We start from the raw sequence: 13,283 nt of genomic DNA, 5'->3' as shown, positions 1-13,283 counted from the left end.
AGTGTCTGACTCTCTGCTGTACTCTCTGTTCTCTTCCAGACCCTAAGGTCGACCGGGAAGGGTTGTTCTTCGGGTTACAGGTCTGAGGGTATAGGTCAAATACAGTGTTTTGGTTTCAGGTAGAACCTTTTTGGATTCCATGTAAAACCCTTTCCACAGAAGGTTCGACGTGGAACCCAAAGGAGTTATACCAGGAATCAAAAGGGTTCTACCTGGAACCAAAACGCGTTCTTCAAAGGGTTCTCTTATGGGGACAGCCAAAGAACCCTTTTGGAACCCTTTTTTCTATGAGTGTATCTGACCCTCTGCTGTCTTCTCTCCCCTCCCAGACCCTGCGGGCAGCAGGGAAGACCTACATGCTCTTCTTTGTGTTGGTGATCTTCGTGGGGTCCTTCTACCTGGTCAATCTGATCCTGGCTGTGGTGGCCATGGCCTATGAGGAGCAGAACCAGGCCACCATGGAGGAGGCTGAGCAGAAAGAGGCAGAGTTCAAAGCCATGCTGGAGCAGATCAAGAACCAGCAGGAGGCTGCACAGGTCAGTATCTCAGTGTCTCTGTGTCTCAGCATGTCTATGGGACCTTTTCCCCGATATACTTTATAGTGGACTTTTGACCTTTTGACTATGTCTAGGGAAAGGGGTGCCATTACAGATGCATTCTTTGTGACCATACACTGTATATGTCATATGTGTTTGTTTCTTTGTCTTTGTTGTCACTGTCTCTGCAGGAGGCCGCACAGGTCAGTGTCTGTCTGTCTGTCTGTACGTCTGTCTGTCTGTCTGTCTGTCTGTCTGTCTGTCTGTCTGTCTGTCTGTCTGTCTGTCTGTCTGTCTGTCTGTCTGTCTGTCTGTCTGTCTGTCTGTCTGTCTGTCTGTCTGTCTGTGTATACTTTATGTGCTTGTCTCTTTACTGTCTGTGCTTACTATACTCCACTCCTATCCTTGACTCTCTGTTTGGTTTAAATCTGTTGTGTCTAATATAAACAGTGGAGCCGTGTTCGTTACCGTGCTCCTATACCTCACTGTGTTTGTGACGGAGGTGAGTAACCTTGCCTGAGACCTGAAGATCTGCATGGGCTTCCTGAGTCAATGCCTAGGCTTTGGCTTAGCGGGCTAATGCACTCTTTTGGCTCACAGCAAACTGGGGTTGGAACCCTGTCTGTCACATATGGCTAGTTTAAGTCTGTTTAGCCTGATCTAACCTGTACAGCCATGTCTCTGAAGACAAGCTATGCAAAATGGCTGTTCTGCGTACTTGCTTAGCAAAAATATGCAAACTTGCACAGCCCCAAGTAAGTCAAGTGCAGATGCAGCCCCGCAATTTGTATCTCGATACAACTACGCAGGATTGCTATTTTTGCGTAGCTAGCTAAATGCATTGTGTATTTGCATAAGGTATAAATGAGACTTCAGTGGGAATGGACACGCAGGTGTTTTTCTCACTCTCTCTCCCGGTGTGGCGGTTTGCGATAGGCCAACGCCATGGCGACGTCGGCAGGCACGGTGTCGGAGGACGTAGGGGATGACGACGGCGGGGGGACCCTGTCCTGTAGCTCGTCAGAGATGTCCAAGCTCAGCTCCAAGAGCGCCAAGGAGCGGCGCAACCGCAAGAAGAAGTGGCGCCAGAAAGAGCAGTCGCAGCGGGAGGAGAAGGGGGACTGTGAGAAGTTCGTCAAGTCTGAGTCGAACGATGGCAGTAAGAAGAGCCGCTTCCGTTTCCCTGACAACCGTCTAGGCCGCAAGTCTTCCATCATGAACCAGGTGAGAGGACCAGTGTCAAAGGTCACTGTTTGTCATTGTGTAATGCATTCCTGGAGGAAGATGGAATAGGACTAAATAACAGGCAGTTATTAATGTTTCCATTTGAGGTCACATATTGACACTCCAATGTTCAAAATGATTTCAGTTCCCTTCTAAGTAAATTTAAACATCAGGGTTTGGTTTCAGATAAAGACTATTTGTAGCTTTGTAGCAGGGCTTCAACCACAGAGTAACAGGGCTTCAACCACAGAGTAACAGGGCTTCAACCACAGATACAGTTGTAGCTAAAGATACAGCAGCATTCATCCTTGGCTTGAATTATTAACAGTGAATACATTAATGTTTCATTATGGAAGAGTGTTATTTTGTTCTGGGGGCTTTCATATTGTACTGTTACTTAGGGGCAGGACGTTATCAGTATTGCAATACTCATTAGCATCATGGGAAGAAAATAAAACACAAAGCGGGTTTAACTTCTTTCTGAATACAGCCCTGATGTTAGAAACAAACATCATTATGTTGTCATGCAGTCACATGTATTTATTTTCCAAGCTATAACACAATATTTTACATACAGCAGGTTCTTAAAGGACCAAAGAGCTGTTTCTGCTTCATCTTGTCATTGCGATACTGCGATACTGGTACACTCTAAAAAGGTTCCTGGAGTGTCCTTTAGGGCTTCTTCAAATTGAAACTGTGAGGGAACCCCTATAAGTTCTTCAAAGAACCCCTTTTAATGGATCCTCAAAGAACCTTTAGAAGAACCTACTGGGGTTGATTATTTAACTACCCCCCCCCCGTCCCCCCCCGTCCCCTATTATTAATAATAACAATACACATAACAATAACAACAACAACACAAGATTTTAGTTTTCAGTGTTTATTATGATTTTAGTGGCAAAGCAGAATAAAACATCTAAATAAGTCCAATGGGTATATTCTCTGTCCTGTTGATGTTCTCCGTATCCATAACCAGAATTCATTTTCAGTGCATTGTGATCGAACAGATTTCGTGTTATATTCATCAGAGGTGAAGGAAGGGTGAAGTCTGTGAATCCAAATTGTTTAAGTTTGCCCAACTCTCTAAATAAATGGCTCTGGCTATATCCACTGTCCAGATGCATGAAATGTTCCATTTGGTTTTTGCCGCTAGCGCTAAAGTGAGTCATTTAGGGAATCATTTCTAGTCTATTTTTCTGTTCAGTCATAAGTTAGGTTTAATAAGAACCTAATCTTATTCATTTAGGCTAACCCCTGACTTAGTCAGCCAGATGCAGAGATAGACAGCTGTCATTCTCAGCTGTTTGCACGCTGGCTACTTAGCACTAGGTTATCTTTGACCTCTTGAGTGTAGTGGACCTTTTGATGATTATGGATCCCTTCAACACTTTGGAGCCTGTGATATCTGTTCCTGTTGGCCGAAAGAGGAAACTTTTTAAACAAGCTCATGAAAAGAAGAGAGCCAGGATCCAGCAACGGGAAAACATAATAGGCTACTGTCTGTAAACCTACAGAGGGCTATGTCAGCGGGCTGAGTCACTCCAACAATAATTATTCTTTAAATCCTTCCTTAATTAAAGTGTATATAATCAAACTCAAAAAACTGTCCTTGATTTATCCTTCAGAAAAAAACTGTAAAACCCCCATAAAGTTTTTACAAAAGCTGTCAGAAAATTAAACACATTGTATATAGCTTGTTTTACCTCTGGATACAATACATTGGCTATGTGATAGGCTATTTGCACAATATAGTTGAAACAATTGGATTCTTTTAAAATGTATTTATTTATGTATCGATACCTTATTACATGTAACTGTTTAAAACCCAGTCGGGATACTTTTTCTATTGCAGTTTGATTGTTTGGGGTGGATATATAGCGTTTTGCCACAAAACATGATTATTTGTCAATCTAAAATAAAATGACCTTCTAATATATATTTTTTTTAATCATTGGTGTCTTTTCACTAGCCCATCTGATGGTAAGATGAACAAATTATAGCTCCGTCTCTTTCACAAGATGTGTTTTCATTAGTGTAAATTTACAAACATTTCTGAAAATGGCTATATTGCATTTTGAAATGAAACTTAATTTAGAAATGAAAGAAATAGAGGTGGAGAGAAAGGCAGGAGGAGAAAGTAGCGTAGGTGGTTGTGGGGATTGAACTCATGACCTTCAGCACTATGACGTGATTTGTGTTACAACTATATCAATTTCAATCACTCACTTGTCTCCTTTCCTTATTTCCTCTCCTTATTTCCCTGTCCCCTGCAGTCCCTTCTCAGTATCCCCGGCTCACCGTTTCTGTCGAGGCACAACAGCAAGAGCAGCATCTTCAGCTTCAAGGGCGTGGGCTCGGAGAACGAGTTCGCCGACGACGAGCACAGCATGGTGGAGGAGTGCGAGGAGAGGCGGGGCCCCCGGTTCAGTCCGTACCGGCGGTGCAGCTACACGGGCTACCACCACGGTGGTGGGAAGAGGAACTCCACGGTGGACTGCAACGGCGTGGTGTCTCTGATCAGTCCGGGGACCGGGGGACGCCTTCTGCCTGAGGTGAAAATAGATAAGGCATCTGGTGACGACAGTGTAAGGAAGTCAATGAGTAACTCAGACCCGTCTAGGCATGGCCCCCTCTTTCTCTATCTATCTTTCATCTATCTCTCTCTCTTACTCTCTTTCTCTCTCGCTTTCTCTATTTTACTCTCTCTTTCTCTCTCTTTCTCGCTTTCTCTCTCTTACTCTCTTTCTCTATCTTTCTCTCTCTCTCTCTATCTTATTCTCTCTTTCTCTTTCTCCTTATCTTACTCTCTCTCTCTGTCTTTATCTTATTATCTCTCTCTTTTTCTATCTTATTCTCTCTCGCTCTCTTTCTCTATCTTTCTCTCTATCTTATTCTTTCTTTCTTTCTCTATCTTATTCTCTTTCTCTCTCTCTATCTTATTCTCTTTCTCTCTCTCTTTCTCTATCTTACTCTCTCTCTATCCTATTCTCTCTCTCTCTTCTCAACTTTCTTCTTTGCAAGTCCGTATGTCTGCGCTATCTGCGCTCGCCCTCCTCCCCTGCTACCTAGTATGTCGTGTACGCTATGCTGCACCCCAACACTAGCCAAAGAAGCAAAATAGAGAAACTTTAGTTCATCAGAAAAAAATATTCTTATTGTTACTTTATAACTGGGTTTTTCAGTGACTTACAACATACTGTTGTTTTATATCTCAACGTTTTAATATCCTCACCCCAAACAGTGTGACGTTACATTGACATTAAAGGGATAGTTTGAGATTTTGGCAATCAAGCCCTTGCTCCTGTAGACTTCCAGCCATTGCGCTAACGTTAGTATTGGCTCTAGAAACTGCCTTCAACTTCCTTCAAACTGCACACAGGGACATACAAATGGTATCCATGAGTTCATCTGACTCTGGGTAAATAGAAAAGGGCTTAATTGCCAAAATCTTGAACTAGTCCTTTAACATTGTACTAATTTAGCAAACTATCTTATCTTAGGGCGACATTCAACTAAAATACAGTAGGTAAAAACAACCACATATCACAGTCATTGTAAGTAAAAAAGTAAGTAAAAACCCCTTCAAAATAGCCAAAAATAGTCCCTTCCTTTTCAAACAATCCGCTGTGAACAAACCAAACCAAACAAAAAAGTCAAACCAATGTTTCTCTCTTGCTAGTAAGCAGCATGGTAGTTTGACCTGGCCCTTCTTCAGGTCTTGTACAGTGTTTTAACTTAACCAGCATGATAACAATGAATCTAGTGACTACTAGATGATCTACTAGTGATCTACTAGTGATCTACTAGTGATCTAGTGATCTATCTAGTGATCTACTAACCTATCCTCTCCTTCTCTTTGACTTGGTGCATGCTCAATGCATGCCGACTGGAACGGACCTCAATCCAAATAATGTTGCCCCTAATGTTCTCTACGGCAACCAGACTACTCTTCCCTCTACGTTCTCTTCAAATGCTACAGGATTTGTTACAGGACTTGAAGGTGATATTCTAGAGTCAAAAAATACGTTAAGGATAGGAGAATGGTTAGAGGGGTGAAATATAGTGACAGGATTGGCACATTTAGGCAGGGTACAGGAGTAATGGTTGGTTCAGAGAATAGGTAAGTCACACTGTGAATACTGTACATACATACACACACATACAAAACACATCCCTGTTCAATTTCTGAGTATTCAAATATTCAAGTTTTATGTAATCACTGTAAGGTCAAATTTCCCTAAACTGCTGCTCTCACTCTGGCTGTGAATGACCTGCATGTTTCTAGACACAATATACTCTCCCTACCATCAGCATCCATCGACAACAAGAGAAATACATTACTACCATGTGTGCCAAACAAATATGTACGAACTTACAATTTATCCCACCCTTCTGTCCAATCTAATCCAATCTTGTTACAAGTGCACTTCCCTCCCTGGCCAGCGATGGCGATGTGTGGTGGTGTTCATGGTTTGACTACCATTAGTGCTTGATTCTTCTTCTTCCTCCTGGCAGCCCACTACTGAGGTTGAGGTGAAGAAGAAGCTGTCTGGTTCCCTGATGGTGTCTATGGACCAGCTCAATACCTCCTTCGGAAGGAAAGAGCGGGCCAACAGTGTCATGAGCGTCATCACCAACACACTAGCAGAGGGTACTGCCTCTATACTTTATATCACCCTACACATCTCCCTACACTAACTATACATCTCCCTACACTAACTATACATCTCCCTACACATCTCCCTACACTAACTATACATCTCCCTACACTAACTATACATCTCCCTACACATCTCCCTACACTAACTATACATCACCCTACACTAACTATACATCTCACTACACTAACTATACATCTCCCTACACATCTCCCTACACTAACTATACATCTCCCTACACTAACTATACATCTCCCTACACATCTCCCTACACTAACTATACATCTCCCTACACTAACTATACATCACCCTACACTAACTATACATCTCACTACACTAACTATACAACACCCTACACTAACTATACATCACCCTACACTAACTATACATCTCCCTACACTAACTATACATCACCCTACACTAACTATACATCTCCCTACACTAACTATACATCTCCCTACACTAACTATACATCTCCCTACACTAACTAAACATGACCCTACACATCACCCTACACTAACTATACATCTCCCTACACATCTCCCTACACTAACTATACATCTCCCTACACTAACTATACATCTCCCTACACTAACTATACATCTCCCTACACTAACTACACATCACCCTACACTAACTATACATCTCCCTACACATCTCCCTACACTAACTATACATCTCCCTACACATCTCCCTACACTAACTATATATCTCCCTACACATCTCCCTACACTAACTATACATCTCCCTACACGAACTATACATCTCCCTACACTAACTATACATCTCCCTACACATCTCCCTACACTAACTATACATCACCCTACACATCTCCCTACACTAACTATACATCTCCCTATACATCACCCTACACTAACTATACATCTCCCTACACTAACTATACATCTCCCTACACATCTCCCTACACTAACTATACATCTCCCTACACTAACTATACATCTCCCTACACATCACCCTACACTAACTATACATCTCCCTACACATCTCCCTACACTAACTATACATCTCCCTACACTAACTATACATCTCCCAACACTAACTAAACATCACCCTACACATCTCCCTACACTAACTATACATCTCCCTACACTAACTATACATCTCCCTACACTAACTACACATCACCCTACACTAACTATACATCTCCCTACACATCTCCCTACACTAACTATACATCTCCCTACACTAACTATACATCTCCCTACACTAACTACACATCACCCTACACTAACTATACATCTCCCTACACATCTCCCTACACTAACTATACATCTCCCTACACTAACTATACATCTCCCTACACATCTCCCTACACTAACTATACATCTCCCTACACTAACTATACATCACCCTACACTAACTATACATCTCACTACACTAACTATACATCACCCTACACTAACTATACATCACCCTACACTAACTATACATCTCCCTACACTAACTATACATCACCCTACACTAACTATACATCTCCCTACACTAACTATACATCTCCCTACACTAACTATACATCTCCCTACACTAACTAAACATGACCCTACACATCACCCTACACTAACTATACATCTCCCTACACATCTCCCTACACTAACTATACATCTCCCTACACTAACTATACATCTCCCTACACTAACTATACATCTCCCTACACTAACTACACATCACCCTACACTAACTATACATCTCCCTACACATCTCCCTACACTAACTATACATCTCCCTACACATCTCCCTACACTAACTATATATCTCCCTACACATCTCCCTACACTAACTATACATCTCCCGACACTAACTATACATCTCCCTACACTAACTATACATCTCCCTACACATCTCCCTACACTAACTATACATCACCCTACACATCTCCCTACACTAACTATACATCTCCCTATACATCACCCTACACTAACTATACATCTCCCTACACTAACTATACATCTCCCTACACTAACTATACATCTCCCTACACTAACTATACATCTCCCTACACATCTCCCTACACTAACTATACATCTCCCTACACTAACTATACATCTCCCTACACATCACCCTACACTAACTATACATCTCCCTACACATCTCCCTACACTAACTATACATCTCCCTACACTAACTATACATCTCCCAACACTAACTAAACATCACCCTACACATCTCCCTACACTAACTATACATCTCCCTACACTAACTATACATCTCCCTACACTAACTACACATCACCCTACACTAACTATACATCTCCCTACACATCTCCCTACACTAACTATACATCTCCCTACACATCTCCCTACACTAACTATATATCTCCCTACACTAACTATACATCTCCCTACACTAACTATACATCTCCCTACACTAACTATACATCACCCTACACATCTCCCTACACTAACTATACATCTCCCTATACATCATTCTACACTAACTATACATCTCCCTACACTAACTATACATCTCCCTACACTAACTATACATCTCCCTACACTAACTATACATCTCCCTACACATCTCCCTACACTAACTATACATCTCCCTACACTAACTATACATCTCCCTACACATCACCCTACACTAACTATACATCTCCCTGCACACACTAACTATACATCTCCCTACACTAACTATACATCTCCCAACACTAACTAAACATCACCCTACACATCTCCCTACACTAACTATACATCTCCCTACACTAACTATACATCTCCCTACACTAACTACACATCACCCTACACTAACTATACATCTCCCTACACATCTCCCTACACTAACTATACATCTCCCTACACTAACTATACATCTCCCTACACTAACTACACATCACCCTACACTAACTATACATCTCCCTACACATCTCCCTACACTAACTATACATCTCCCTACACTAACTATACATCTCCCTACACTAACTATACATCTCCCTACACTAACTACACATCACCCTACACTAACTATACATCTCCCTACACATCTCCCTACACTAACTATACATCTCCCTACACATCTCCCTACACTAACTATATATCTCCCTACACATCTCCCTACACTAACTATACATCTCCCTACACGAACTATACATCTCCCTACACTAACTATACATCTCCCTACACATCTCCCTACACTAACTATACATCACCCTACACATCTCCCTACACTAACTATACATCTCCCTATACATCACCCTACACTAACTATACATCTCCCTACACTAACTATACATCTCCCTACACTAACTATACATCTCCCTACACTAACTATACATCTCCCTACACATTTCCCTACACTAACTATACATCTCCCTACACTAACTATACATCTCCCTACACATCACCCTACACTAACTATACATCTCCCTACACATCTCCCTACACTAACTATACATCTCCCTACACTAACTATACATCTCCCAACACTAACTAAACATCACCCTACACATCTCCCTACACTAACTATACATCTCCCTACACTAACTATACATCTCCCTACACTAACTACACATCACCCTACACTAACTATACATCTCCCTACACATCTCCCTACACTAACTATACATCTCCCTACACTAACTATACATCTCCCTACACTAACTACACATCACCCTACACTAACTATACATCTCCCTACACATCTCCCTACACTAACTATACATCTCCCTACACTAACTATACATCTCCCTACACCACTAACTATACATCTCCCTACACTAACTATACATCACCCTACACTAACTATACATCTCACTACACTAACTATACATCACCCTACACTAACTATACATCACCCTACACTAACTATACATCTCCCTACACTAACTATACATCACCCTACACTAACTATACATCTCCCTACACTAACTATACATCTCCCTACACTAACTATACATCTCCCTACACTAACTAAACATGACCCTACACATCACCCTACACTAACTATACATCTCCCTACACATCTCCCTACACTAACTATACATCTCCCTACACTAACTATACATCTCCCTACACTAACTATACATCTCCCTACACTAACTACACATCACCCTACACTAACTATACATCTCCCTACACATCTCCCCTACACTAACTATACATCTCCCTACACATCTCCCTACACTAACTATATATCTCCCTACACATCTCCCTACACTAACTATACATCTCCCCGACACTAACTATACATCTCCCTACACTAACTATACATCTCCCTACACATCTCCCTACACTAACTATACATCACCCTACACAAACTATACATCTCCCTATACATCACCCTACACTAACTATACATCTCCCTACACTAACTATACATCTCCCTACACTAACTATACATCTCCCTACACTAACTATACATCTCCCTACACATCTCCCTACACTAACTATACATCTCCCTACACTAACTATACATCTCCCTACACATCACCCTACACTAACTATACATCTCCCTACACATCTCCCTACACTAACTATACATCTCCCTACACTAACTATACATCTCCCAACACTAACTAAACATCACCCTACACATCTCCCTACACTAACTATACATCTCCCTACACTAACTATACATCTCCCTACACTAACTACACATCACCCTACACTAACTATACATCTCCCTACACATCTCCCTACACTAACTATACATCTCCCTACACTAACTATACATCTCCCTACACTAACTACACATCACCCTACACTAACTATACATCTCCCTACACATCTCCCTACACTAACTATACATCTCCCTATACATCATTCTACACTAACTATACATCTCCCTACACTAACTATACATCTCCCTACACTAACTATACATCTCCCTACACTAACTATACATCTCCCTCACACTAACTATACATCTCCCTACACTAACTATACATCTCCCTACACATCACCCTACACTAACTATACATCTCCCTACACTAACTATACATCTCCCTACACTAACTATACATCTCCCAACACTAACTAAACATCACCCTACACATCTCCCTACACTAACTATACATCTCCCTACACTAACTATACATCTCCCTACACTAACTACACATCACCCTACACTAACTATACATCTCCCTACACATCTCCCTACACTAACTATACATCTCCCTACACATCTCCCTACACTAACTATATATCTCCCTACACTAACTATACATCTCCCTACACTAACTATACATCTCCCTACACTAACTATACATCACCCTACACATCTCCCTACACTAACTATACATCTCCCTATACATCATTCTACACTAACTATACATCTCCCTACACTAACTATACATCTCCCTACACTAACTATACATCTCCCTACACTAACTATACATCTCCCTACACATCTCCCTACACTAACTATACATCTCCCTACACTAACTATACATCTCCCTACACATCACCCTACACTAACTATACATCTCCCTACACATCTCCCTACACTAACTATACATCTCCCTACACTAACTATACATCTCCCAACACTAACTAAACATCACCCTACACATCTCCCTACACTAACTATACATCTCCCTACACTAACTATACATCTCCCTACACTAACTACACATCACCCCTACACTAACTATACATCTCCCTACACATCTCCCTACACTAACTATACATCTCCCTACACTAACTATACATCTCCCTACACTAACTACACATCACCCCTACACTAACTATACATCTCCCTGCCAACTAACTATACATCTCCCTACACTAACTATACATCTCCCTACACATCTCCCTACACTAACTATACATCTCCCTACACTAACTATACATCACCCCTACACTAACTATACATCTCACTACACTAACTATACATCACCCTACACTAACTATACATCACCCTACACTAACTATACATCTCCCTACACTAACTATACATCACCCTACACTAACTATACATCTCCCTACACTAACTATACATCTCCCTACACTAACTATACATCTCCCTACACTAACTAAACATGACCCTACACATCACCCTACACTAACTATACATCTCCCTGACACATCTCCCTACACTAACTATACATCTCCCTACACTAACTATACATCTCCCTACACTAACTATACATCTCCCTACACTAACTACACATCACCCTACACTAACTATACATCTCCCTACACATCTCCCTACACATCTCCCTACACTCAACTATATATCTCCCTACACTAACTATACATCTCCCGACACTAACTATACATCTCCCTACACTAACTATACATCTCCCTACACCACTAACTATACATCACCCTACACAAACTATACATCTCCCCCTACACTAACTATACATCTCCCTACACTAACTATACATCTCCCTACACTAACTATACATCTCCCTACACTAACTATACATCTCCCTACACATCTCCCTACACTAACTATACATCTCCCTACACTAACTATACATCTCCCTACACATCACCCTACACTAACTATACATCTCCCTACACATCTCCCTACACCAACTATACATCTCCCTACACTAACTATACATCTCCCAACACTAACTAAACATCACCCTACACATCTCCCTACACTAACTATACATCTCCCTACACTAACTATACATCTCCCTACACTAACTACACATCACCCTACACTAACTATACATCTCCCTACACATCTCCCTACACTAACTATACATCTCCCTACACTAACTATACATCTCCCTACACTAACTACACATCACCCTACACTAACTATACATCTCCCTACACATCTCCCTACACTAACTATACATCTCCCTACACATCTCCCTACACTAACTATATATCTCCCTACACTAACTATACATCTCCCTACACTAACTATACATCTCCCTACACTAACT

At 41.3% G+C, this 13,283-nt stretch overlaps 1 protein-coding gene across 6 annotated transcripts in view; it reads left to right on the top strand.

The window, feature by feature from the left end:
* LOC106572732 (sodium channel protein type 8 subunit alpha) overlaps positions 1–13,283 on the top strand; it is a 126,323-nt gene that overhangs the window by 51,013 nt on the left and 62,027 nt on the right. For 3 of the 6 annotated variants that reach the window (XM_045696373.1, XM_045696374.1, XM_045696378.1), the window contains 5 exons: positions 330–536; positions 728–739; positions 1,473–1,760; positions 4,034–4,345; positions 6,276–6,411. In XM_045696373.1, coding sequence (XP_045552329.1) covers positions 330–536; positions 728–739; positions 1,473–1,760; positions 4,034–4,345; positions 6,276–6,411 — 955 coding nt within the window. The remainder of the gene's footprint in view (positions 1–329; positions 537–727; positions 740–1,472; positions 1,761–4,033; positions 4,346–6,275; positions 6,412–13,283) is intronic. The other 3 variants (XM_045696376.1, XM_045696377.1, XM_045696375.1) reach the window with 3 other exon arrangements.

This window comes from Salmo salar, chromosome ssa15 (assembly GCF_905237065.1).
Source record: "Salmo salar chromosome ssa15, Ssal_v3.1, whole genome shotgun sequence".
In the NCBI taxonomy this organism is placed as follows: domain Eukaryota; kingdom Metazoa; phylum Chordata; class Actinopteri; order Salmoniformes; family Salmonidae; genus Salmo; species Salmo salar.
Note: the sequence above shows the minus strand (reverse complement) of the source record. Positions and strands in the feature narration are given on the sequence as shown.